Raw genomic sequence first — 21,395 nt, forward strand, 5'->3', positions numbered from 1 at the left:
CAGTGATTTTCTTTCGCCCTCGCATTTCCTCTGCCATTGTGAAGGAAGGAGAGGCTGAGGGTGAAGGTAGGAAGACCTCCAGTGTTTTTCTGCTTTTTGCTTTACGCATTGCTAAAACGTTCTCTGCCCCCCGCCTCCTGCTATGAATTGGAGGATAGGAGCCTTTCCTCCACTACATTTTATGTATTTTTTTATACATTTTTGTATATACATGTACACTGCTGACGCTGGGCCGACCTCCTCCTTCCTAAACCCGCTCCCTGGTGCGTGTGCCAGGACTGGGCACTGTACGGGCAGCCCCTGGGCACGGCCGGGGCGGGCGGCTGGCGGCAGGGGCCCGGCGGTGCTCGCGGCAGCCCCGCTGGGGAGCCCGCCCCTGCTCCTTGCTGGGTCGCTTGTGCCATGGGTGGCCTCTGGAAGTGGCCTCTGGGCTCTCAGATGCGGCGTGTGCTCGCTGCTCCTGCTTGCTTCAAATTAACTGTAGGAGGTAAGAAATTCTGAAAGCTGGGCCTACTGTTATTGTGTTTGATTGGGGTATTTATTTGTAATCTGGTAATTTCTTAAAAGCAGCTCAGGGGATGAGGTGAGGGAGAGTTTGAAGAGGTACTGAATGGCTTGCAAAAGCACATTATTTATTTTCTAAAACTGTGCTCCCCAGTGCAGCTGCATTCCGATCCAAAATCAGCCCATTATCCAGTCTATTGGCTCCCGTTAAGGTAATAACTGCTGCACAGAAATAGGCTGGCCAGTCTCAAAAAGACTCATTTACCACCAGGACTCGGAGGAGGAATACAGGAATTTCACTGGGATGATAATGTATTTTTTATGAAGAGTAATAATTACTGGCATCAGGCTGCCCCTGAAGAAAAACAGTGTTTATTTTTCATGAGCAGGGCTTTCTGATTGGAGCAGCGATGCTTTCCCCTAAAAATGAACTTCTGCTGCCAACAAAAGGCAGCGTGCCCTCGTTTTTAATCTGCTGCTCCCAGCTTGGTTCCAGTGGGGGGGCTTTGCGCTCATGGCTGTCCCCCCGTGCTCTGAGCAGTGAGTGCACTCCTCAGCCCCGGCTGTGCAGCCAGGGGGCATGGGCTGGGGGGGCTCAGGCCGGGGGGGGCTCCCCTTCAGACCAGGCTCGGCCCCAGGCCTGCCTGGGGCTTCCCCTGCGCCATGAGCCACTGTGGCTGCGCTCCCGGCTCGGGCAGCACAAAACATTTGGAGAAGCTGCACCACAAACACATGAGTCATGAAGCTTTTTGGCTGCCTTTGGAAAGCTGCGTCTGGAGAGTCCCTGTGAGCCAGCCCAGGGGGTTGCGAGGTGAGTTTACCTGGAGCAGAAGAAAAATGATTTTCTGTCTCCTGGCAAGCACATTCAATAATCCAATAATATGCTATAAAATGTGTGTTTTCATTCACATGTAATTGCCCTTATGTCCTGCGGAGAAGTAATGAGAACCACACACACAGGGGGAAAACTGTGTAAAATATAAAATGGAAAAATCAGAGAATGAACAATAAAAATATCATCTGTCGGGAAGGAGAGAAAGGAAAGAAACTTGGCCCTGGAAATTCAGTTCTCTCTAATGGATTTAAGCCTTCATTTTTAGCAACCAAAATTTAACTAACTGTTCTCTAACCTCCCCTGTAGAGGAGACAGGAACGCAGAGAAAATGGTGCAGGGCGCATTTGAGAGGTTCAGTGCCACAATTACTCTGTCAAGGAGAGCACGGACATGCACAGCTGTGAAAGATGAGCCCAGCAGGAGAAGTGGTTTATTACTGTGCTAAGTGAGACCAATTCCTACCAGGATGAGTAATTCACATGCAAGAAGTATCGGCAGACAAGAAGAGATGACAAACATCACCAAGGCCCTGTCCTTCCTGAAATTAAAAAGCACAAGCTGAAATTTAATTACTGGCTTTCTGCTTGACTTTTCCCTGTGTGAAAGCACTTCCCCCCTGCCGTTGCACCCTCACGGTTGGGGAGCGCACAAGCAGCGGGGCTGGCTGCTACCTCCCACCTGTGCCCCCCAGTGCCAAGCAGTGGCTCACTGCTAACGCAGCGATGCCTCATGGGGACACGGGGCTGGCACAGGGACTGGTGGTGGTGCTGGCACGGAGGCAGCTGGCGGTGTGTGCCCACCTTCAGGGCTACAGCCAGCCCGGCGCGGAGGTCTGAGGGAAACTTCTGCTGGAAGGTGAGCATCTGAGCTCAGGTGTGGTTGGGTGCCCAGCTGCCACGCTTAATTCTACCAAATTATCCATGCTGCCTAAGTTGATGCTAATGACTTGGCTGAAGATGCCTTCAATAGGCGTAAAAATCTGATGGACCACCTTTCACCATCTGAATGTCGGCTGAGCAGGACGGTGCTGCTGAGGTTAGAGCCTAGAACCGGCACCCACGCAGCGACGGAGGGCACTGGACAAGGAGGAATCAGACATGCCAATGGCCAAGCCTTGAGGTCTTGAGAAATACTCTCTGATCATTTATGAAAGATTCTAGTGACTGTCATATAATTGTGTGTAATCAGGCATCATTGTGTGCTAATGAACAGCTGTGCCATGTTAAACGCCTGCGGAGCCACTGTTCTGCTTACCATGGGTGGTTTTGCTGCTTCTTGTTTGTGCACGCTCAAACAGCTTTGGGAGGCCCCAGGTTGCTCCTTGTCCACTTCTACCACATTTTATAAGCTCCAGCAAGCTAACTGCATGTTGCTCTTCTGCCTGTTACTACTCTTCTGCCTGGTCTTATGGTCCCTTTTCCTGCCCTCTCCTCCATTTGAGCACGGGTTTTTGGTTTGTATTTTCATGTAACGTTGTTTTTAATCCAGATCCTCTCAGACCAAAAATAGACAAGCAAACACAGAGTTTGAGGGGCAAAAATTTATTATAAAAGTACTCGCTGGGTGCATCCAGACTCTGTACACAAGAGAAAACCTTAGAAAGCTCATCTGCTATTACCATTCATAGCTTGGGCAGTCATTGTTCATACAGTAACTACAGGGCTCACTGCTGGTTGTGGCTGTAGGCTGCCAAGCAGGATTCCAGCACAAGTGTTTTGCTGATGGTAACACCTCCTTCAGCCTGACCTGACCTCTCCCATCAGCTCTCCTGTGCCACCCGGCACTCGCCGGGCAGAAGGATGTGCCCTCAGATGCGAGTTCCCTGTGAGAAAGATGCAAAGACCCCCTTGACTGGCCAGGCCACCTCAGTAGTTCCTAGGTAAAGTACATTCAGGGTTCCCAGGCCTACACAAGGACGTTGAGAGCCCCTGATCTCCATGCCCGCAGTTACTTCATCGGGGGACGAACGTGCTGTGTTTCAACACCCCACATCTTTCAGCCAGGCTCTTTAAAGCAAACCCCCTTGGTAAGGAATATTCAGCTTGGCAGGATCACTAGCTGTGCACTGGGGCTGCTGTCAAACACAGGATGCACTTTTGCATTCCTGCTTGAGACCAGCTCAGGAGACTGCCCAGTGCACGTGCTTTGCGTGGGCCAAAGGGCATTTACTGGCATCCTCCTCTGGAACTGGAGGCTTGTCAAGCAGTTGGCCCATGTGCTTTGAATGCCTTCGCAGCAGCTTTGTGTCCCAGCTGGAGATGCTCCTCCCAGAGGCAGCTGAGGTGGGGACCACGCGTACCCCAGCATCTTGATATGCTGCCAGATTCTGCAAGTCATGGCTGATGGGGCACCAGAACGGCAAAGGTAGGACTGTCTTATTCTGAACACCTAGGGGCTGGTTTTCAACCCCACACTTCTCCTTACATGGAATATTTTCCTCTTGCCAGCTCTCATCCTCAGATGTCGGCTATTATCACAGTGCTGAGAACAAGAATCCCAAGTACTTAGAGGAGCATGTGGCTTCGCATCACTCCTTAAACATTGGCCAAAAATGAGAGAGCAGACAGTGCAAATGCCCCAAGGCAAGCACAGCGGGGTGTAAACCTCTTGTTCAGAGGGAACTCCTGGTCTGGGTGTAAGCCTCTCCTCTGCCTGGGAGTGGTCACCCCAGGTTATTCTCCCTAAGAGCAAAGAAAAAGGCCCAAACCACCCCCACCTCACCTACTGCTGCATGGTGTCCGCAGCCCCCAAACCCGAGTCACTGGAAGATAAGGCAAGGTGTATTCTGATTTTCCATCCCATCATGCAAGAGTCTGTGAACCCAAAGCCTTGCTCTCCCACTGAGCTGGCCCCAGCTTTCTCCTCCAGACCAGCCTTTCTGCTGCAAGCTGCTGGACGTGGGCTGGGCAGCAGAGGTGTTGGGATCACTTTTCCTGCGGGCCTTCAGGAAGGCTGCTTGCAGTCAGTACAGCCACTAATGCATTTCACTGTGTACTTGGAGAATATTATTTCAAGCATGTGTGAAAACAGGCAGCATACACCCAAGATGCTCCAAGCAAAAGGCTTCTTTGGAAGCCACACATGCTGAATGCCTTTACTGATTCTGTACTTTTGCATTCAGTGATAAGTGTTTTCCTGTGCCTTGATTTCAGAGGCTTCTTTATTGACACCAATTGTATTGCTTCAGTGGTACAGGCTCACTGGACAACACAGATGGGTATTCCTTATAACTCAAACAAGCTACACTAGTACAAGAACCTACAAAGCATGAGAGGGTTTGAGCAAGTATAATAACTTTAATTAGAACAGAAAGTCATATCCTACACTCTAATAATTATTTTAAAGAACAGAGTTCAGGGGCATGAACAGACTTAGTAAGGACTGTAATTACAAGCTGACAGAACAACTGCTCCTTGTTGAAGCTGCAGGAACAGGGGGCTCCTTGGGCAGCATTTATGGGGTCTCTGCCTCTTCCCCCTCCCCAGGAGCTGGGCCCACAGACAAACCCCACCCAGGATTTGGCCCTTCTGAGGGAGACCAGGCCTGCAAAACAAGTAACAGCTGCTGTGTGACACCAAACACGAAAAGGATATGAGCACACAACTCCGCTTCTGCCCCCAGCCTGTGTTTCAGCAGTGTGGGCACTGGGTCAGGCTCCTCCACATCCAACAGAGTGGGACCCATGGGCAGGAAGGACAGAATTAAAACTCATGGCGCATCATCACCTCCAACTCTGGAATTTATATAACTACAAGCACACAGCATTCAACAGCACTATGTCTGGGTGGAATGTGGGGAACTCAGACACCTCTTGTTTAACAAAACTTAGGAGTTTCAGTCACTGTTTTATTTGAATACAAACTTCACGCCAAAAAAACAATGGAAACAAACTTCAGAATTACAATGCTAATGACAAAGGATTTACAAAAATATAAATAACCTATTCATAACCTTAAAGAAAACAGAACATCCACCATAAAAATTATCATGTATTCCCAGCGGTAAACTATGACTACAGAAAAATTATTTTTTTAGTTTTAGAAAAGCACCAGAATTCGCATTAAGTAATCTAAAACACACAGGGCATCTCCCCCTAGCACTTGCAGACTTTTCAGAGTGTGCCCATATTGTAAAAAGTTTTCTTCAGTATTGCCCACTTGTGTGAGAGTGTAGTGAATTCTTATAAGCACCCTGTTCAAGAATAGCACCCAAGGATGTACTAATTGCTTCTTTATTTTAATAAGATTTAAATACATGCCTATTTTTAAGTGTACGCCTAGGAGCTTTCAGAACAGGGCTGGACTGAAACCCACCACAAATTCTTCTGTAAATCAGACTTCCAGACAGGACTGGTGTCAAAACAATTGCTTGTAAAAAAATAATAAGAAAAAAATCTCACCACCCAAGAGTATTTCCATTGTTCAGTCACAGCTAAAGTTTGCATAGATACTGGATAATTTTATTTCTTTCAGCTCTTTTTGAACCATGCCAGCTTGGCTTTGGTAGCTTCCTGAAGCTGAAATGCGCTATGAGAATTTCCTTCCCTTACATTCCATTTATTGTGCTGAAAATACCATTAAGAAAAAGCAGAAAAGTCAAGTACCAAGTCTATTGGTTCCCAGCTAAAGAAACTCAAGCTTGCCCAGCTGCCCAGTGATGGCCACCGCTTGCCAGTGTCCAAATTGCAGCACCAGAGCCTGTCTTTCAGACTCTTGTGGTCCCCCTTCTTCTGAGGACTTCAGCTAGACTTGTGAAAGATCAGCCCAAAGTGCCTTGAGCTGGCTAAATTAAAGGCCATGTAAACACAGCTGATTCTCAGACTGCTGACAGCACAGCTGGATGGCAGCTGCTGGCCACGGACATCAGCACAGGTGGGAGCAGCCCTGGGACATGAGCTGCGGTGCCCACTGCCATTAAAAAGCCCACTCCACAATACTACAGTGTGGGACTGAGCACCCATGAAGCACCATCCACAGAAGCTCACACTGAGACTGTGTAAAAGGCTCCGAGCAGGCTTGAGACTTCTCAAGAGCAGTTAAAACAGTTAAAACACAGCTACCCACAGACCTGCCACCCCAGCGCTCCCACTGCGCCAGGCAGGGCTGGCGGAGCAGCCCCACGTGCCGCCTCCTCAGCACCACGGCGAGGTAGGTTTTGAATGTGAACAACATTGCTCAAATGGCTAAAATATAAGTTTCCCTTAAAAACTGTTAGGGGAATGGGGTTGATTCCTTAAAAGAACAACAACAAAAAAAACCAACAACAAATGCAGACCCCACCTACACCTACAGGAACACCCAGCAAGAGCAGAAAGGGACAGAGACCACTGGCCCCCAACGAGGCTCTGCAGCACACAAGTGATGACATCCTTTTTATTCACTCCATTTCTAGTTTACCAGGCTGTTGCTAGCCACTGTTTGCTCCCAATCCCACGGCGTTGCACTGGACAGGAGGAGCCCGCTCCGCCATCCTGCACCCCACTGGATGGGCAGGGACACACACACAGGGACACGCAGGACAATCCACCTACACCTGCTTCAAGTTCAAAGCCATACCTGATTAGTTAAGCTGCATGGATGTTTTTACTTGTACATCTGTAGGTGAATTAATCTTCATTCCCGTTGGAAGTGTGTCCATAAAGAGATTAAAAATGAGATTTTGTTACATGATTAATCCGAACACACTCTCCCTGCCACAGATAAACCTCAGATGGAAAAACCTTATCCCCAGGCTGCATTTACACTAGAAATACTTTTTTCTGACTGCTCCATAACAGACCAAGTACATCACCCCTGCCAAAAACGGGTACAAGGTCTAACATTTCTGGTTCTCACAAAGCAAAGAGCAATAAAACGACCATGACTCCGAAAGAAATAAACAGCGGAGGAGATAAAGTGTCACATCCAGTTGAAGCTGTCCATGCCTCCTGTTATCTGACCACATCCTGAGTGTGTTCAAGTCTTAACTGCATTTAGCAGGAGAAAAGGGGGGAAAAAAACAGAGCAGCTATTAATACTGCTGTTTGGGCAGATCTGAGCAAAGGGCTGTGTTCCCAGAAGGTCGGTTGCTTTTTCCAAGTACTGTGGTCAGATAAAAGGCAAAGCCTGGGGATGCCCTGGCGGTGGCGGGCAGGGTAACAGTGCCGCTTGCTGGCAGCCACCATGCCGCCAGGGTCGAGGACAGCGCGGCCAGCCCCGGTGCAGGAGGAAGAAGTGCTCAGAGCCAGCCGTCAGCTGCAGCCTTTAGTAGGGACACACACACGGCGAGCACCGTGGCTCAAACCTCCTGCGGGTCCTGGGGCGCAGGCACTCAGGGCACTGAGCCCTGCGGGAGCCACGCCGCGTACAGGGGCTGGGAGTGGAGGCTGCGAGGGGACAGCAGCACCAGGGAAGGATGGAAATGGCATGAGGTGTCCAACAGACCCCAAGGACAGGGCAGAAAAAGCTGGGCAGTGAAACTAACTCAGCAGGCACAAAACGGCGTAGAAAGAGGGGAAGAAACAAGACAGACTTGTTCTCCCTGACACACGGCAGCAGAGGCAAAAACCTGCCCCTGCTGACCTAAAGGCATTTTTGACTCTGATCTTCAGGGGGATCAGGCACTGTCCTGGTTGAGTAAGCACTGTGGGTCCATTCCAATGCTCATCTGAGCTCCTCAGAGGAGGGTGTAAAAGGCTTTGGTAGTCCTGGTGCAACAGGCAGGGACAAAGCTGGGGGCTGACACCTCCTGCCTTCCTTGGCAAGCAACCAGCTCGCACCAGGCCTCCTGCCCCGGCTGCAGAGGCAGCGAACACCCGCTGGAGCCAGGCACCGGGCAAGGACCGCTCAGCTGCTCCGCGCCATGACCTCAGTGGGACAGGCATCCCCGTCCCGGGCGCGGGAGGCGGCGGCGCAGCAGGGCCAGGCGCGTGCCGGGCGGCCGGGGCAGCTTCCCCAGCTGACGGCGGCCCCACATTCCCATCCGCCCCCGCAGGGCCGCTCCCTGCGCCTCGCCTGCTGCGCAAGGATTCGCCCCCGACAAAAATCCTGGAGCGGGAAGCTTGCAGAGACACTGCTGCCGGCAGGCAGGGCACAGCTTCCCACCGCAGGTCTTCTCCAGCCTCATGAGCCACTCCACCACAGACCCGCAAGCCCCACTTGTCAGACCGCCCGGCCAAACCCCGTGTGACACAGGGAGACCCTGAAGCTGGTGGCAGACGGATGAGAACAACAGCACGGCAGCCACCAGACCTGCAAGCTGCCCTGAAGCTCCACAACAAAAACTGAGGGGAGCCTCACACAGGCGAAACTGCTGCAAGCTCTGACAAATCCTCCAGGAACAAACTAAATGCAGAAGGGTGTTCCCTGCATAAGAACTACTCCCAAAAATGAGAAAATTAGCTTGTTTTTAGGCAGAAAAAAAAATAATTCTAAAGCAAGCCTGCTCTGCCACAGGAACTTCAACACTCACTGCAGCACAGTCGCAGTCTTCAGTCTGTAGATGACCCCTGTATGCCTGGCACTGGCACGGCACCAGCTGTTCCGTGCAGAAGGCAAAGGAGGGTCCCTGCCTCTGGCACTCTGTGCTGCACCCCACATCAGCCTGCAATGCCTGACCCACACTGAGGAGGCTGTCAGTGGATGTACCAACACAGCTGAGTAGAGGCAGTCACCAGCAGACCAGGGAGCAAAAACTGCCCTGGGCAGGGAGCAGCACAGCACCGCACCTAACACAACTGTACATCAAAGTACCCTGGTGATCAACTTGGAACTTCTTTAAGAAAACTATATAATTTCAAGTAAAAGAAATGAATTTAAACATGCCACATGCTGCACTGGCACAGAGACTGACTGCTCAGCTCTCCCTGCCACAGCAGCAATGGTCACACAGGTCCTCCTTCAGGAGGAGTGCCTCCAGTACACACGGAGGAGCAAACAAAATTTCAACTCGAAGTAGCAACAGGAACCCAGAAAAAAAACCCACAGTATTGGCCAAAGGAAAACGTTCTGAAAAGCTGGAATGGGAGAGAAGTGATTATTGGCCCTGTAAGAGAGTGGCACACAACCAAGCCCAAGCCCCTGCATAGCGTGTGGCCAGGGACCTCACAGAATTCATCCCGATGCCAGCAACTCGCAAAGGACAGGGCTTATTACACACTGATGGGCAGCACAGCAATTGTGACACCGCTCTGCTGCTGGACATGGGTGTAAGTACAGATGAAGAAAAATGAACTCTGAGGTGCTGAGCACAACCTGCCCCAAAGGGGCAGGAGTGACAGCTGTGAGGATACACAGTACTACTGTCACCTCCCCAGCTCCTCCACTCTTCTCCAAGGAGGGAGACTCCTCATGTGCTTCTATTCCACAATGCAAAGACCCTCTCCACATACTCCCCACATGCACGTTAGAGAGATTGTGTGACCACAGGGCTACCAGATCCTCTCCCGTACCAGTACACACAATGCTTGAAGTTTCCTCCGTCCCTTCCGTCTTATCCTAGCACTGGTGGCCCTGAATCTGGCTGAGAGCAAAGTGGTCACACAGCAGGAGCAAGGCATCAAACCGCTGCAGTCGCTGCAGAGCCTGGGCCAGATGAGGGACTGTGACCGAGTCTCCTGAGTAGGTGAGGTGAGCAACGAGCTGCTCAAATCCAGATATCCGTCCCAGCAACTGGGGTGTGACCCCCAGCTCCAGTGCCACGTGGCTGAAGTTCTTCACACCGTTCAAGGACGGGTCTAACAAGAAGGCAAGTGACTGCACCAAGGAATGGGGCAGCTCTGCAACAGGGAGACCTGGGGGCAGCAATACAGTAAAGTGGGGTTAGAAACCATGTCCAGCTTGGGTGAGAATAAGCAGTAGCTAGATTCAAATCCCCATCCCTGCCAAGCTGGTGAAACATCTACTTGTCATGGCAGGGATCTCCTCCAATATTGCTTTCAGAGCTCAGCAACACAGAACTGGATCAGTCCTGGGACAGCTGCCAACAGGCGGTAACTAGGGGTCCATTCACCACACACCCTCAAGCCACTTAGAACAGTACTGCAGGAAATCTAACCTGGAAATTAGCACCAAAGGCAGTGAAAGTTCCCACATCCCTGCAATGAGTGGCACCTCCGCACAGCCAAGGTAGGCTTTTGAAGGAGCTCCTTTTCAAAATCTGCATCTTTGCCACCCCAATACATGGTGAGCAAAAATGAAGCTGGGAAGACACTTACCCTTCATTGTGTTATTGATCTGAGTCACAAGGCTCTGGGCATCATTCACCTGGCAAGATAAAGGCACTGAGGTTGGGGACAGTCTGACAGCAACAATGCCTGTCAGTCCTCCCAGGGCCACCACAGAGGTTCAAAGCAATGGCACTTGTCATTTCAGCATTACTACCCCAGGAGCTAACAACCGCCTAGGGCCTCCCAGCAAACTACTTCCATGAACAGAGACCTGGAGCTAAGTTAATATATATATTACCAGGCATTTTCTGAACCTCAATTATGTTAATGACTAGGTTCATTACAAGCAAACCTGGGTGGGAGTAGGAATCACTGCCTCCTGGTGCCAGGTCAGCTTTCTAGATGAGCAGGAGTCTGAGAAACACCCGCAGAGTACATCAGCTATGCGTAGCTAAAGGTGGGTTTATACACTGAATAAACGGACTCCAGTCTTCTTAGCATTTGAAACCATCCCAGCAGGTCCTGTCTCAGTGGCTGATGGCCCTCTGTGGGCTGGTGACCTTACGCCACCTGCAGTGATGGCCAAATCCACTTCAAAAAGACACCTCCAGGAAGAACGCTAATCCTTTCCTCTGGGAGATACACTGGACTTGTGCTGGCTACCAGCTGCTCCAGGGCTCTGACATGACCCATGGAAAATGATGCTCACCTACTCCCACCAAACACGCCATGAAACATCTGGCAAATCATTTTTGGTAGTTACCAGGTCACCCTGGACATTAATGACCCTAAATCTTAGGAACCCATGTCCCTAACCCACTAGCCTTCTGTGCCCAAGGCCCAGGACATGCGATGGTGTGTCAGAGAGGCAATGAGAAAGAACTTACTGGCCGCTCCCCGCTCTCAGCAGTGGGGTTTTGGAAGGTGGGGGACAGGCCCCTCGCTGGGTCCACCACAAGGCTGCTCCCAGCCTCCAGCGCCGCACTGCCCCCCTCCCTGGGGACTCCTCGCATTGCCTGGCTCCCCACCTCCTCCGACCTCTCGCTGCCCACAAACTCCACCTGGGAGGAGAACTTCTGCAGGTCGAGCTCGGTGCACTCCACTGGGGCATGGGGCCACTTGTGCTGCATCTCAGAGGCGCAGGAGGAGAGGGGGGCCAGCGCCTCCGCCACTCCCCGCTGGCCCGGCCTGAGGTCGGAGGGGGCCAGGGCGGTGGCCAGGCGGTCGCTGCAGCCCGAGCTCCTGACCAGGGGCTGGCTCTCCAGGACGCTCCTCACCAGCTGGCCTTTGGAGGCAGGGCTGACTGCCACAGCCGACGGCAACTCCAGCTCCGGCTGCGTGGGCGGCAGCTGGAGGCTGATGGCTTCTCCCTCTGAAATGAACTGAACTGCTTCCACTGGACCTGGAATAAGAAAGGGACACAACTCAGTGCAATGCAGGCCTTGCCCCATCCCACCTCCCACAGCCTTCTGCCCTTGACCCAACACCACGACTCCACAACCCCCCTGCAAAGCTTTGAGTCCCATCTGTGCCACCCCCACCACAGCGACAGCTAGGACACGGCTGGATGGAGGCTTGAGAGCCACCAGAGCTGAGTGCAAGTGTTTCTGGTACAAAATCTGCAAGCAGTTGTTAACAGAAGACCCCAAATTTCATTTTGGTGGAACCTGGACACTCTCCATCTTCCCTCCTCAGAAAGTCTCAGATTATCTTCAGACTGTGTGAACTGGAGCCCAGCATTGTCCTCCCTTCCCCCCCAAGAGGAAAGCGAGAGGAACGGGTACCTTCCGCCTGCCTGTAGCAGGGGCTCAGGTTCTTCACGCCCAGGCAGCAGGGACCAGACATCTGCTCTTCACACAGAAACCTGCCAGGTGCAGCCGACGTGGGGAACATTGCTCGCTGACCTGAGAAATTCTGAGTCCTCAGGAAGACTTGGAGGATAGAGAAGAACCAGTCTGAGCAAAGGCTTGGCTTGGGTCCCTAGCATGGCCTCAGCTGCATGGTATGTCTGCTGGCGAGGAGCTGGAAGACAGCAGCTCCTCGGCCCACCGTCTGGTGGACGCCAACCTGAATGCACCCCAGCCCGGGCCATCAAACATACTCCTTCCTACCTCTGCACTTCCAGCCCCACTGGTCCTGCACTGCAAAAAGCCACTTAACATCTGCCTGCCCTTGAGAAACCCCAGCAAGAGAGAATGCCAACTTTGACAGCAAAATGACATTCTCCTCCTACTAATTCTGGTACTAAGGAGGAGGGAGGCTCCTCTGTGTCTTCGTGCAGACACAAAAGCAGGACGAGCCATCTATTCTCTATGAATAGAGGAACGTTTGACTTTCAATGCTCAGGACAGTGCTCTACCAGCAACAAAGGGGCCAGAAACGTGTAAACAGCAAAGGGAGAACAGAGAAATGCTGCACGCACTGACTCACCTCGCTGGCACTGGCTCTTCCAGAACCGCTTGCAGTAGATGATGGAGAGGGCCAGAAGCACCAGCACAATGATGACTAGGGCACTGCTGGTCAGTGCGAGCAGGGCTGTGTCCTGTGGAGGTACCGTGGGGACTGCTACTTTCACCAGGTTTGTTCTGGATCGACCTGCACACACACCAGACACAAAGTACTGGAACCTGACCCAAAGGCTTTGGGCCACCCCTTCCCTGCCCCTTCCCTCTTCACATATAACAAACAAGCTTCTTCCAGCAGGCCCACATGGGACAGGGGTTCAGTGTTGTGGAGAGAACAAGCAGCAATGGCTCAAGGATGGTGCAAATGCACATCCGAGCACATGCCTTCGACATGGTCACGACGACTTCACGCGCACACCATGAAGCTGCCCTGCCCCGTCCCCCTGCTCCCTGCACCCAAGGGCCACGCCACCCACAGGAGGTGGGCTGTGGGGCACCTACACTGGGGCTCAGAGGAGGGCGTCTGCTTGGTGCACGGGATACACTCCCAGCCCAGCTGCCCGCTGATCCGTGCCTTGCGGTAAAACCTGCAAGAGAGCAGAGAGGGTTCTCAGCAGCGCGGGGCCAGGAGCCGGCCCGTGCCCACCCCACCACGAGAAGACGCGCCCGCCTCCCTCAGCCGGCAGCAGCACAGAGGCAGCTGAGCCTCCTTCGTGCCACAGCACGCCGAGAAGGCACGAGGCACCACGTCTCTCCCAGATGCCAGCTCACGCAGTGCTCAGAGCTACTTTTTCACTTCGGTAGCTGCTTTTGCCAAGGAGTGACATCACCCAGAAGCAGCCTCCCGCCTCCCTCCTCCCCCTTCCCCGGGTCTTGCTAAAGGAGGGCGATGGTGATTAATAGCTCCACAAAACCACAGAAAAACTCCAGCTAGCAACTTGGTCTGGGAAGAGATTCAAAAACCAGAGCTCTGACATTCCTCTGTCACAAACCACATTGCTTGCTAAGAAATGGTCTGCAGCTCTCAGGCATTTCATGGGCTGTATGTAGCAGTCTTCACTTCAGGAACTCCTTAAAAAATTAGCTAAAATCAACAGTTAAAGAAACCACAGCTTCCTCCACATGACTGTGCTTGGAAAGAGGCACCCATCACTCGAGGTATGGTCTCTACCCTCCTCTTCAGGGACTGCTAATTGTAGCGGTCTACAGACACTCCTCCTTTGGGGCTTGGCCACCCTGGTGTCCACAGGAAGAGCTCAGGCCTGAAGTCCTCCACTGCTCATTCGTGGGAGCTTTCAGGTTCCCTTCTGATGGCTCTGATTTGTGTTTCCTCAAAGAGGCAGCTCTGGACCACCAGGGCTCGTCCTAAGTACCGTGTGAGAAGCGGCCTCAGATGAAGCTCCCTCTAGCCAACCCCTCCCCGCGTGCTCCCAGGGGTAACCACCACTGCTGGCCTGGAGCAAGGATCCGGCCCTACTCACCCCGGCAGGCACTCCCCACAGACCGCGTTGGTCGTTGCTGTGCAGTTGGACTTCTGGATGCGGTTGATGAGAGCGCAAGACAGGCAGGGCTTGCAGCTGTGATGGCCCCAGCTATCCTTAAACTTCCTGGGTGGGCAAGGAACGCACTGTGCATCCCCTCCTGTACCATCACCACATTCCTGCAAGACACGAGGTTGGGCAGCAGTGAGAAGCCACTTCAGAACCTGAGGTTATGCTGAAAGAAATGGCGTCTCTATTTGGAGGCAAGCGGTGAAAAGGTCCTCCAAACACAGCCGAAAGCAGAGAACCTTAGACCTGACCTCATGAGGAAGCCGTATTTTGCCCAGCAGCAGCCCACAGGCTGCCTCAGCCGCTGGAGCACGTTTTAGACAGGAGACCCCTGCAGGGCTGTGCTCCAGGAGGGAGCGCTGGAGATGGGGACTGAGCATGACTGCCATGGCCAAGGCTGGGCCAGACCCAGGCGTTGCAGGAGCATCCTGCTCCTGCTCACCCAGCCTGCAGCTTGGCCTGCATGGAGAGTTCAGGAAGGAAAAAAGCTTTCTCAGAAAGGCTACAGTGCTGCAGCTTTACCTAGGGCTACTGACTGGGAGGAAATTCAGATTTCCTTTGCCAAAAAGAGAACCACCTGAGCAGAAACCTGGAATTCCTCCCCACTTTTTACTTCTGTCTTCTTACCCTCCTATGCAAGGTGAGTGAAGCCGCTTATCTTCCCTTCCCAATGAGGATCAGCTCTTTCTAATGTATGGGATCATCCTTCTTAATGACAATTAGCAGAGGATTCATCCAGCAACGTAAATACCTTGGTGCTAGATGATTCCTAGTCCTTCCAGAGCAATTTACCTTGGAAAGCTCCTGCCCAGGCATGCAGTTTCTACATGGGGTGCATTTTCTGTGCTCATACGGGTCCTCACTCTCTTTGCAGTCCATCGAGGCTGGGGAGGTGCCGGAACCTGAAGAAGGGAGGCAAAAAAAAAGCACAAAGGTCATAGCAAGTCCCAGTACTTAAGAGGAGCAACGTGCCCTTTTCTGGGCAAAAGTTTCCACACTGGCCAGGAAGACAGCCTGCACTTCTTATGCACCAAGAATGTCACTTTGGCAGGAGCCAGACTGCCTGCTCTCACCCACGCGGCAGCCTGCACAGACAGCTCATGAAGAAGATGCTTTCTGAGAAAGGCTGCAGACAAAGTACCTGATTTTGCTGCCATACCGCAGCCCTCAAGGTAGAAGAAAAGAAATATTAAGCTAGACACAGTGACCACTTGAGCCACTGGTTCAGCAGGCAGGCAGTGGGTTTTGCTGGCTCCAGCTGTATTTTGGGGCACCCCAGACTGTCAGCCAGAGGGATGAGTCCCAGCTCAGGGATCTGGCAGCCACGCTCTGGCCAGTGCCACGACAGGCAGTCCCAGCCAGGCAGGACACGCGCCCCCACCCCACAGCCACAGCCCAGGGCTGTATGGGGTGCTCGAGCTCCTGCTGCACTGAGCTTTCAGCACGACACGGACTCACTCGCAGCTGTCTCAGAGGGCTGGCAAGACAAGCAGCCATCTCCCTGCAAAACACCATCCAGAGCCTTTCCAAGGGGAATGAATGGCTCAGCTGAAATTAACAGCAGAACTGCCCCTGGCCTCAGTGGAAACATGATTTCCACCTTCAGTGAGCATGGCTCAGGGGAGAACACAATACTGAAGATTCACCAGGAACAAGCAACAAAACCCAAAGCTACAAAACCAAGCGACTTGTTTACAGTTTCAGGGTTGTCTGTGCTTTTCTGTATATTCTAGGTGGGTTCTTATCATGACAGAAATGGAATAAAATCCACCCCCACTGAACCACTCTTCTTTCCACTTCCCTCCAAACCTCCTGCAGCCAGCCAGTAGAGAAACAGCATTCCTCCTGCCTCGACAGCAAGACCCGTTAACTTCTGAACACCCACCAGGAGCAGGAAACACTTGGAAATGCTCTTTTGAAGAGCACCACTCCGAACAGTCTGAAACACCTGGGAAACTTGGCATTTGAGCCGGAGCTGTCCTGTTCAGGGCCCCAGGAGGCCGGCTCAGCCGGGAGGACAGCACCCTGCCAGACCCCCGCGCAGACCAGGGGGACAAGAGGACTGCACGGCCACCAAGCTCTCCCCGCCGCCCCCTCCTGCGACAGCCCCTCGCATCCTACCTGCTCCACCAGCAGGCGCGGATACAAGCGTCCTGCAGCCTCGAGTCTCTGCAGGCTGTCTCTGGACTTTGTCTAATCCCCCACCACTCCCATGCAGACTGCCTTTAGGAAGCAGACGTTTGGCCAGGCTCCCCAGTCTCTGAACCATCAGGATTCATTTGAGATGAAGTCTGCCCCGGACAAGCTTAGAAGGTGAGTCACTGCTTACTGCAGCTCACGCACATGGCCAGCGGCTCACTTGCTACAAGGAAAGGCAGCGAAAGCCAGCGAGGATTGGACGTGAAGACATACGGCAATGAGAAGCTAAGGGAGCTAAATTTATCTTGCAAACATCTCGGGAGGGGCACGATCACAGCCTATAAATAGCGTAAAGGTTACTGACACTATAGAATAAATAAAGGAAATTTGTCACCATCTCAGAAGGTGGTGAAGAGGGACCTCTGTGCCACTGTCAAAGGACAAACATTCAAGTTCAGCGTTAGGCTCCTGCTACGGGCTGAATGAAGGAGGAGAAATAAAAAGCCAGGAGACAGGCCGAGCACAGGCGATAGCCACCACGCCAGCAGGCTGGCAGGCTGCTGCTCCGAGCCCCAGGCCTTGGTAGGATCCCACCACACCGGGCTGCCCAGCCAGCGCTGCCGATACGCCGGTACCTGGGGCTGAACTCAGAGAAAAGAAGGCAAGACTTCAGGCTGCCTGCCTATCAGCTCTCCAAAGCGTCCTCGTAATACAAGAAAGAAATACAGATGACAAAGAAAGTCTTGGTGAAACTGTAATGCAAACAACTTCTGCTGACATGACCTCTTTCTCTTGTGAATTTACAGACTTTTCTGCACGTCAGAAGGGTTTGCAGATACGAACACATCCCTTCCAGACTATCTCCCCAGGAGGGGCACAGCTTAAAGCAGTTTGCCAAATAGAGAAAGTTACACAGGCAAAAGGAATCTTATGCCAGTGCAAGTACGCGTACATTAGGACACCTGCCAGCATGACGGTATCGCTGAGGGATGGTGGGGGAAACATCACACCACAACCACGCCAGCAAAACTGTGAAGCATAGACCAGGCCTGCTGTTTCTCAAGCCACAATTTAATGATAAGTGGAATGAAAGCTTTCTTGAATATCTGGCATGAAATTCAAAGTGATGGTACTTCTTAAAAAAACTTATTTTAACAATACCAGAACACCAAGACATTTAATTTGTAAATGAAGCACACATCAAAAACCACATAGCACTGCCCTGGAAAAGCAGCAATTTCTGATTGTCTAATAAACAACAAAAATGACTAGTCCTAATTAGCTGAAAGTAAAAAACAAAAACAAACAACAAAACCCTCCCACCTCTCTGAAAACTACAGAGGATCTAAAGGTGACTGCCAAAGAGGAATACAAACATGGTATGGTATCAATGTACTTGTCAGCTGGAAGGCAGCAAAACGTACTGCCATTGTTTCAAGACATGCGAAATCTTCTAACTTAAAAGAAAAGTCATAACTTGTTAACGTACTTTTTTATCGTCTTAACGGGACAACTTGCCTGAGTTGGGTGAGCAGGGTGTGCTCCCTGCTGCGTTATTACTGAGACAGCAAAAACGTGAATTGCTGAATGAATTTCATCAGATCATCATCATCAGATAAAAAAGCATTTCTTCAAAGCTACAGTGCGAGTCCCAGATCATTTACCTCAGTGACAGTTCTGGAGCTCTGATTCTCTTTTTCCAGTGTAAACTAAGTTTTCAAAAAAAATTAAACTATATGGGAATCTGGACTATTTATAAACTCCCTTTTGTGTCCAGCTAACAGATTGTGGTAGGGAATAAAAAGGAGGAGGAAATAAACGAAAGGGTACACACAAAAAAAAAGTCAATTACAAACGATGTTGCTCCTGGTCCCTGCCATGTCACCACCGCAGCAGGTACAGAGGTTGGGCAGGGCAGGACCTGCAGCAGGTCAGCCCCACGAGCCCCTGCCCTGGGCCACCCCTACGTGGGCCCACGAGCCCCCCCTGAGGAAGGGGTGGGGGTCTCTGCCTGCCCCCGCTGCTGGGAGAGCCCTGAGCCAAGACCCCTGCTTCAGGCGCCCTTGTGTCCGCGCACAGGGAACAGCTCCTGGGCACCGCTGCTCGAGCCAAGGGGCCGGCCAAGCAGATCCCTACGGGCGGCCTCATGAATGAAGTTACCGCCTAGCAGAGCCAGGAGGCACCAGCAGGAAGGACCTCAAAAGGAATGTCGGTATGTATTGAAAAACAAAACTAGAGAACAAATATCCCAAATAAAAACTGCAAATGAAAAGGAGGGAGGAAAAAAGAAAGGTTATTTGGAAAATATGACTGCATGTCTTGCATATGGCAATGTCTACCCCCAGCCTCTTGCTCAGTTATTCCTCCACTCGCGTTCATTAACCCGGAGTCCTTTTCACCAGGCAGCATTTCTGTGTGCCTTCCTACACTAACCAGCATGCGGGGAGTGACCTGCCACCCCTAGGGGATGCCTGGTGGACCAGAAGACTGCTCAGAGAAACAAAATAGGGGGAAAAAAGGACTTACTCTGGATCTTCCCATGCTCTTTTTGGAAATCAGCAGGTTTTCCAACACATTTGGAAGTTCCGATCACAAAATTGTCCATTAATTACTTGGCATGGAGTGGCTGGAAACTTATATTTGCTTTAGAGGAAAGCATCCTAACGGCAGACGAGAACGGGAGGTACTCTGGGAGAAGCTGCATCTCTCTTTACTGCCCTGCAGTAGTCCCAGGGCTGCAGTGTTCACTTTCTGCTCCTCGCGTTCCAAGTGCAAAGGGAGATATTTGAAACTCTACCAAAACCACCCACAATACAGGACACGGTGCATCACTCCTGTTTCCGCTGTTGTTCCCATTCAGTTTTAGAGTCCCACAGAACACCCCCCCGGCCACAGCCTCATCCCTGCCCACAGCGGCTGCTCACCAAAGGCCCCAAGGAAGGGCTGCCCACACCAGCAGGAGCTGCATGAGAAACTGCGGTGGGCAAATGGGGCCTGGGAAAGAATAGAGCATCCTAGAGGAGCAGACACCCTCAGTAGCAGGATACCTTCAATCACAGGGCCCCCACGTACATATACATATGTTCATATAAACTGAATGAAATTCTGGTCATCCTTCTTGGGTGTCTGTGGCTCATGAGATATCTCAACTAAGACTTCCAAAACTCCTACCAATTTACATGAAACCTTTGATTTTTATCTGTTTTTTTTTCTTTTTTCCTTTCTTTTTTTTTCCTCCCCACATTTACTCATTCATAACCGTCACCGTCTTGCTTGCAATAACAACTCCGGTTACCTGCAGCGTCTATTTTTCCCTCCAATTCTTACTACAACTGTGAACACCCTCGCACAGGTACGGCGAGAGGGAGAAGGGGCGCGTAACCCGAGTACCAACCGCTGCGCACAACTCGCCAGCGGTACTCACGCACCCACGCGCGGCCGGCCCGACCCCGGCCCGAAGACGGGCCCCGCCGGCGCCCCCCGCCGCCCACCCTGGGGACGGCGGCAGGGCGCGGGGATATGCCCGGGCACGCCCCGCCGAGGGGCCCGACGGCTCGCCACCAGCTCGCCACCGGCCCGCCGCCCCCGCACCGGCTGCCCCCGTCCCACCGCCCCCGCACCGGCCCCCACGGCCGCGGCACTCCCGGCCCCGGCGCCACGCGCCCGGACACGGCACCGGGGGCGGCCGCAACCGCGCGCTGCGCCGCTCCCGGCGCCGCCACCCGCCGGCGGCCCCCGCCCAACGGTGGCACCGGCACCAGCGAAACGCCGGGAGCCGCTGCCGCGGGCGGGCGGGCGGCTGCGTGGGCTCCGCCACTCACCTGCGTCCCGGCGCGCGTGGGGCAGGGCTCCGCGGGCAGGCTGCGGGGCTCCGCGGGCAGGACGCGCGGCGTGCCGCGGGCAGACCTCCGCGGGCAGAGCGCCGCGGGCAGGACGCGCGTAGCTCCCGGGCAGGGCGCGCGGCGCCGCGTGGAGCGAGGCGCGCCGCGGGCAGCGCGCGGGATCCGCACCCGGGCGGCCCCGCCCCGCCGCCTCCCATTGGCCGCGCGGGCCGCCTGGGCGGGGCTATGCAAATCGCAGGTCCCGCGAATCCGGGCGGCCTCGCGTGCGGGGTCCCTGCCTCCCCGCCTCCGGCTCCGCACCCCGCGGCTCAGGCGACCTCTCTCCTGCGGGTGCTTTTGCTGAGTCTCAGAGCTGCCCCCAGCAGGGTGTAAGGAGACCTCAGGCTGGGACAGCCCGACGGGGTTGCGTGAGATCCCACGCAGCAGCCACCTTCCCCGCTGCGTCGTCCCCAGGCCCTCTGATTTCCCACAGCTCCGTCCTTCAGCCAGCTGGAAGATGCAATCTCCACAGGGAAAAAGCTCAGCTGGACTCGTTCTGCGGAGGGATGGGGCTGGCTTCCCTGCTCACACGGGCAGTTTGCCTCTCGCAGGTCCGTGTCTGTGCAGCCGGCCCGCACCGTGCGGCTGCTGCTGCTCCTGCATCGGTCAGGCAGCAGCGGAGTGCGAGCGGGTGCTCGGCTGCAGGGCTTACACACAGCCAGGGCGGGCAAGGACGTTACCATCAGCTCCCGCACTTTGGAGAGCTGATAAGAGAGTCGTTTAACTGGGAATAATTAAGTCAGCAGAGGTCATATGTAGAATTATTTTCTGCTCCGAAGCTGACTGAATCGAGATGGAAGCCTTGCAGGCAGAGCATCCAGCACACCGCACTGTGCCGACGGGGTGGGTTATCCGAACAAACCGCCCCACCTAGTCAGAGCTTCCCCGAGCCGCGGGGTTCGTGGTGGTCCTGCTGGCAGCCAATGCACAGCTGCT

General features: G+C 53.2%; 1 protein-coding gene across 3 annotated transcripts; it reads right to left on the reverse strand.

Annotated features, from left to right (window-relative positions):
• Window positions 1-5,060: 5,060 nt before the first annotated feature.
• On the reverse strand, window positions 5,061-20,573 carry EDA2R (ectodysplasin A2 receptor). Of its 3 annotated transcripts, none has more exons than XM_080554223.1 (9): window positions 20,400-20,573; window positions 15,232-15,341; window positions 14,371-14,549; window positions 13,391-13,476; window positions 12,915-13,079; window positions 12,269-12,415; window positions 11,372-11,886; window positions 10,533-10,581; window positions 5,061-10,109 (listed from the first exon to the last, which is right to left on the reverse strand). In XM_080554223.1, the coding sequence occupies exons 2-9, from the start codon at window positions 15,316-15,318 to the stop codon at window positions 9,814-9,816; spliced, it is 1,524 nt and encodes a 507-aa protein (XP_080410349.1). In that variant the 5' UTR covers window positions 15,319-15,341; window positions 20,400-20,573; the 3' UTR covers window positions 5,061-9,813. The 3 variants fall into 3 exon arrangements, with proteins under 3 accessions (XP_080410349.1, XP_080410348.1, XP_080410347.1); XM_080554222.1 differs by lacking the exon at window positions 20,400-20,573 and adding an exon at window positions 19,105-19,444; XM_080554221.1 differs by lacking the exon at window positions 20,400-20,573 and adding an exon at window positions 16,561-18,250.
• Between the last annotated feature and the right edge of the window lie 822 nt (window positions 20,574-21,395).

This window comes from Anser brachyrhynchus (assembly GCF_964034855.1).
Source record: "Anser brachyrhynchus genome assembly, chromosome: 13".
NCBI lineage: Eukaryota > Metazoa > Chordata > Aves > Anseriformes > Anatidae > Anser > Anser brachyrhynchus.

Coding starts and splice junctions, on each gene's coding strand:
- EDA2R (XM_080554221.1), bottom strand. CDS start 16,708: ATGGTTCAGAGACTGGGGAGCCTGGCCAAACGTCTGCTTCCTAAAGGC. Junction 15,342..16,560: donor CGCGCCTGCTGGTGGAGCAG/GTAGGATGCGAG, acceptor TCCCTTCTTCAG/GTTCCGGCACCTCCCCAGCC. Junction 12,416..12,914: donor GAAGAGCCAGTGCCAGCGAG/GTGAGTCAGTGC, acceptor CTATCCTCCAAG/TCTTCCTGAGGACTCAGAAT.